The 6,000-nt window shown below is 38.2% G+C and overlaps 1 protein-coding gene across 1 annotated transcript in view; it reads left to right on the top strand.

The window, feature by feature from the left end:
- The first annotated feature begins 1,451 nt into the window (after window positions 1-1,451).
- The window catches only part of LOC141016457 (voltage-gated inwardly rectifying potassium channel KCNH6-like), a 67,644-nt gene continuing 63,095 nt past the window's right edge, over window positions 1,452-6,000 (top strand). Inside the window, exons 1-2 of the mRNA XM_073490833.1 lie at window positions 1,452-1,527; window positions 5,082-5,312. Coding sequence (XP_073346934.1) covers window positions 1,452-1,527; window positions 5,082-5,312 — 307 coding nt within the window. The remainder of the gene's footprint in view (window positions 1,528-5,081; window positions 5,313-6,000) is intronic.

The raw sequence follows: 6,000 nt of genomic DNA, 5'->3' as shown, positions 1-6,000 counted from the left end.
CTTAAACTGACAGCTCCGGCCAACACGCTTCAAAACACTCAACTTTTACTTTGAAGGCTGTTTCCGGCACTCGACTTCCTTTTTCAATGTTCATTGTACAAGTTGGATAAAGGAACAAGCTGCATTACGTGTCTTACAACAATGAAATAGGAAATACCCCCAAAATGGGATGTTTCATTATACAACGTTAACAATGGAGATTCATTATACTTCATGCACGGACCCAGAACCTTCATATAAACAAATGAACAGTTCAGTCCCCCTCAAGCAAGCTACTAACAGCCCCGTATACACACCACACCTTCTGAAACACATCATATATATATGTATATAAATATATATATAGAGAGAGAAAAAAATCTATCTATCTATCTATCTATCTATCTATCTATCTATCTATATCTCTATATCTCTATATCTCTATCTATCTATATCTCTATATCAAAGTCTGAGGGTTTTTTTTAATTCTTTTTTGGTTGAATGCCTGAAATAAGGTCTGTGGTTACCACAGGCTTAACATATTTAGACTCATTATTCAACCTAAACTTTACAAAATGGATGGAAGTTTGTTATCATCTGTACCCTTTAAGTGTGGGTACAATATGACAATTTTGAAATGAATCACAGCAGATTTAAAGTATGCTACATCAGACTCATTACCTCACCTCAAAGCTGCAGCTTTGCTGCTTAGTACACCATGCTAATAATAAGTAATATTAGAATATGTACCTATTAGTTAATTTATATACATAGCTTATAGTCTTTTATTCCCTATCTTCACACCTTGATCACTTAAACCCACATGTAAAACCTATGTATTGGTACATAGTATGCTGTACTGGCACACCATTACTACACAAAAATGAACTGTAAATGTGGAAGAATCATGTTGCAGGCCACATTCTAAAGGGTCACCAGTCCATCTTACTAAAAGCTTACTCATATTACTATGAAGCCACATGTGCCTAGTTGTTCGCTGTTACTGACACACCTGGGTTTTCTCATGCCTTATTTTGAGCAGCACAGTGTATTTAAAGAACTTTGCATTATTAGCAGCGTAATAATTGTAGTAGTTATAGAATCAGACGAAGCAACACTAGAAGCAGTAGTAGCCTAAAAGCTACTAATGGCTGCTATTATATTTGTATAGCCAACATATTGCACAGACCAATCAAAGCCGATGATTCAGATTAAGGTTGGACCTGTACAGTCAGGAGAGAGAGAGTGAGAGAGAGAGAGAGAGAGAGGAATCAGAGAAGATGAGAGGGGAACAGATGAGGGGATGTTGCAAAGCTTGACCAGAGAAAGACGACAACAGCTCTTTTTTTACTTCTGATAAAATAAAAATGTGCTAGAGACAACTGTTGTGTAAGAGAGCAGCTTGTTTGACAGAACAGCTAAGGTTTTAGCCAATCACAGCCAAAGGAGGCTCCAACAACAACATCTGAACCATGCCGGTGAGACGAGGCCATGTGGCGCCCCAGAACACTTTCCTGGATACCATCATACGCAAATTTGAGGGACAGAGTAAGTACAAAGATCCATTAAAGGTGCTATTTGTAAGAAAATTTGATTTTGTGTCTCATTCCAAAAAAACTGACAAGTTGGGATTGTAGGACAAGTCATCCGCCACCCAAAGTACCAGTTTTTGACGAGTTGGGAATGATACTCAAAAATCTACTTTTCTTACAAATAGTACCTTTAAACCTACATTGTAACTGTTTGAGTTCAGTACTAGAATGATGGCAGGATAAATGAAAAAAAACCTTCTTTGTTGAAGTTTATAGGCTATTTACAAAAACAAAATAACTTTTTGGGATAATTCGATTTTTACAGTTATTCTGCCTACAGCAGGAGAAACAAAGATACTATTTTGTTTGTTTGACTCAATACATCCAATATGTATGTACTCACATAGAGACAAAACACGAGCAAATTCAAAGAACATCTCCGTCGATCTGACAGCACATTTAGAGAACATGTTGCAGATACAGAAATGGCGGCAAAAATAAACGGAACCAAATCTGGTCACTCAGCCTTTGTTTGTGTGATGTGTAAATCAGTTACATAAAGTTTTGTATAGAAAGTAAAGTCATGCATGTATTAAAAGACATTTTTTTCTCATTAGCTTACACACTATAACTGGGCCTTTTAACCAGGTCCATAGCCAGGATTTTAGAAATACTGAGGGCATGTACTTTTAACTAAACATCCCAAGCCCAAAAACAGGCACATTTCACACATCTTTAAACACTATTCCCCTATTTTCACACATGATTCAGATTTGTCGAACTGTTGGTGAAAGACTCCACACTAATCCCTTTATTGATCACTGTCTGCACCGTGTGATCACTTAGGAAATGATCAACTCAGTTAACACACAATTCCCCATATGTTAACACTGAGAGTCCAGCTTGTTCAAACACCCATATGAACCTCAGAATAGAAAAGTAAAAGGGGCATGGGTTTTTTTTCTGCATGACCAAGACACCTACATCTGTGTTCACCTCCTCAAAGTGATGGAGAAGGCCTGTCTAGATATTACGAGTGAAGCTTGCCAGGGGTGGATAAGACATACAGTGGGGTTTTCTCCCACTGCCTGGCTGTGGCTAATACTGCCTGTGATGTCGATGAGAATCTTTGGCTTGTTGGCCCTATTGGTAAAATACATCAAAATTATTTTTCTAAAAGTTTGGTTTGATGGAAAGATAAGTGTGCAGTTGTGCATTTGTGTTTAGACTTTTGGAAAATGAAGCATAATTTCAAGAAATGTGTCTTAGCAATAGAGAAAAACGGTAAACAGTCCTGACAGATGCATATGACCACAACCTCACTTCTGTATTGTCCCTGCTGACCAAAGTGTCACTTTGTGCATTGTGAAGGAAATTACTGGTTTTATATTGTTTTGTTCAATTGCTTACATGCAACAGTCCGAGCTGAAGTCAAAACTCTTTGACTGACATGGTCAGAAAACAGACGTCTATATGGTCCAAACTGTGAATAATTTTTCATTGCTGTCACACAAAATGCATTCAATGACCACATCTTGCAGGAGTCATGAAGTCTTTCTCATTCACACTCCACCACCTGCCAAACCCTGTATATTTGTCAGCACATTTTTCAGATGCACAGCTGAAACAGAATGATGGTAAATTTCATGCATTTCTGTAGTAAGCATATATAAATACATAGAAAATGTTAGCAGAATACTGACAGTAAAATAAAATATTAATCATTCTACACACAGCTGATTGCAATTTCAGTTGAAAGCCGACTATTGTGTCCTGTATTTAAGTTTTAGAGCGTGACAACTAGAGCCTTCAGTACTGTACATTTTATTTTTATTTCTTTGCCCTAGAATTTCAGAAATTTGTTTTATTTTGCAACATTTTATTATGTTATTAATTATCTTAATATATTTTTTACAAGTAAATTACTACATGCAATAAAAGAGAAAAAAAAGAAAGCATATTAAAGCAAATTGCTGCATTTCTAGATCTTTTAACACATGCACTGCTACCCTGACAAGAGCTGAATGTGTGAATGCAGATGTCTACAATGTCTGATTGAACCAATGCCTGAACAGAGCAGGTCATTGTCCAGAGAATTCACAGTGAGCAACTGGACGGAGTGATGCTGCTTCGTACTCTTTGCTGCTTGCTTGCATGTTGTTTTCCACTCGTGCTTGTAGTATTACAGTATACTGTAATGTCAAATGCAAAAACAGTCATCATTACAGATTAGTCCTCCTCCTCCTCCAGCAGCTTCAACCCAGGCACCACCCCGCTGCCTTAACCAACCAAAGTATTTTGGTGTGTGAAAGGGCAACACCGGTTACACAACGTTCCAAAACAGATTCTCTGGACATTTGGTTCATACGTGAAAATGGCTTCCGATTCATTCATTTATTTGAATAATTTTATACTTCAGTACACACAAAGGTGCTGTTCTGCTATGAACTACAGATGTATTGTTATTTAATTTAAAAAATACATATTCATCAGTTATGTAACGCTCCCTGTTGTTAGTGTTTCTTTGGTCAGTGTCTTGTGACCTTGTACAAACATCCTACATGCTGATTCAACTGTTAGAACAGCAGAAAACGCATTTGACTGGACAGGAACCCGAAGCAATTAGCAGAATACTAAATTGTGATACCTAAAGGCTAGCACTGACCAGATGCATAAAATATCTCCAGGGGTAATCTGAATTCATAGAAATAATGACCAGATGTGTGAATGAGGTTGGCTATGACTGAAAGTAACAGGACAGTTAACTCAAAGAAGTGAGATAGACGTGAAACCGAAACACCATGCGAGATATATGCTATTATGCATCATAGAACTTGTGCAACCTCATAAACAGAGAAAGTGCTTCTGCCTCTTGATGCAAGACAGGTGACATGCTGAGGCTCCCGTGAAACCTGTGGATGGTGAAAGAGAGCCATGTGGCAGAATACGTCAACTCTACGTAAAAGTTAGGCCGACAGTTGATTGTAAATTTGGGATTTTTGGTAATGAGGTCAGTGATGACCTGGAACTGCTGAGTGAGGCCATATAACCATGCCTAGCCAGGTCCGAAATGCCTTTGACTGGTTGATGACTTTTATTTGTATACCTGATACAAAAGCGTAGATTTTGTAGGCCTATACACATCTGTTAAAGGAAGCAATGGAAGAAGATTGAAAACAATACGTTTCATGCTTAATATGCAAATAAACTCATTTAGAACAGTTAAACTGATGTAATGTGATTACAGGTGTGCGGCTTTGAACATGGCTCAGCCATATACAAAGATCTATCTGATCTGTAATGTGGATCTGAAAAGACTCAGCCACTTTGTGTCTGTGTATGTTGCTGATGAATATTTGAGAATATATAGGGCGCCATTTTTAAGATCCAGTAATTTCATAGTATGTAAGTAAGTGTCTGTGTGTGTGTGTGTGTGTGTGTGTGTATGTGTACTGTATGTGCATGCTGCGAGTTTAAGCTTTGTGATCTGTGTATGCTTTGCATTTTGGGATTTTGTTCAAATACTTAAGTTCTAATCTCTTCTTTCTTCTCTTTCGTTTTCCTGCAAAGACCGAAAGTTTATCATCGCCAACGCACAGGTTGAGAACTGTGCCATCATCTTCTGTAATGATGCCTTCTGTGGGATGTGTGGTTACACCCGGGCTGAGGTGATGCAGAAGCCCTGTACCTGTAGCTTCCTGTATGGACCTCACACCAAGAGACCAGCGGTGGCCCAAATGGCTAAAGCTCTGCTGGGAGCAGAGGAGAGGAAGGTGGAGATTTCCCTCTACACTAAAGATGGTACGATCCTGTCAACTCTGATTTTCCTAGATTCTGTCATCATTTGTATCACGTAAAATAGGATTTTTCTTATCTGCACATACCTGTCAACATTAATATATTATTATAGAAATAATATATATCATATATATATAAATGAATATAAATAGATTTTCGACAAATACCACCCCCACAAATTATTTATTCATTTGTAGTAAAACAACTTTAAAATTTACATCACAAAAAACATCTTGAAGGTCAAACATTGTGAGAGTGTGTGGTGATTGAGGAGCCGTCATTGCCAGGTAGACTTTCAAAAAGAGGAAGGGTAAATGATGCAGGACTTTAGTCTGGGGAGTGGAGGCAAGAGGAAGAGCAAGTGAGACAGGAGGCATGTTTCAGTAAGGAGGAAAGTCTTCGAGTATCGAGTTGAGTGAATTTGGAAGCATATTTCTTTTTCTTGGTTCCTGTTTCATTCATTTTAAGCAAATGGCAAACTGAGCAGAGGCCTTTAGCGAGTGCAGGAGCCAGTGACACACGTCAGGCAGGGTTGTTTGCACATGCCTCTGGGTTACCAGGAACCACAACACACAAGAAAGAAACTGATAGACTGCAATTTGATTTGTATCGCTATGAAATCGGGAGATTAATGAGAGAAGACACAAATCTAGAGCACAGCGGGAGAAAAGGTTCAACATCCGGTGTTGAC

Source organism: Pagrus major, chromosome 21, assembly GCF_040436345.1.
Source record: "Pagrus major chromosome 21, Pma_NU_1.0".
Taxonomy (NCBI): domain Eukaryota; kingdom Metazoa; phylum Chordata; class Actinopteri; order Spariformes; family Sparidae; genus Pagrus; species Pagrus major.
The sequence above is the reverse complement of the archived record's forward strand: the minus strand, read 5'-3'. Positions and strand labels throughout refer to the sequence as shown.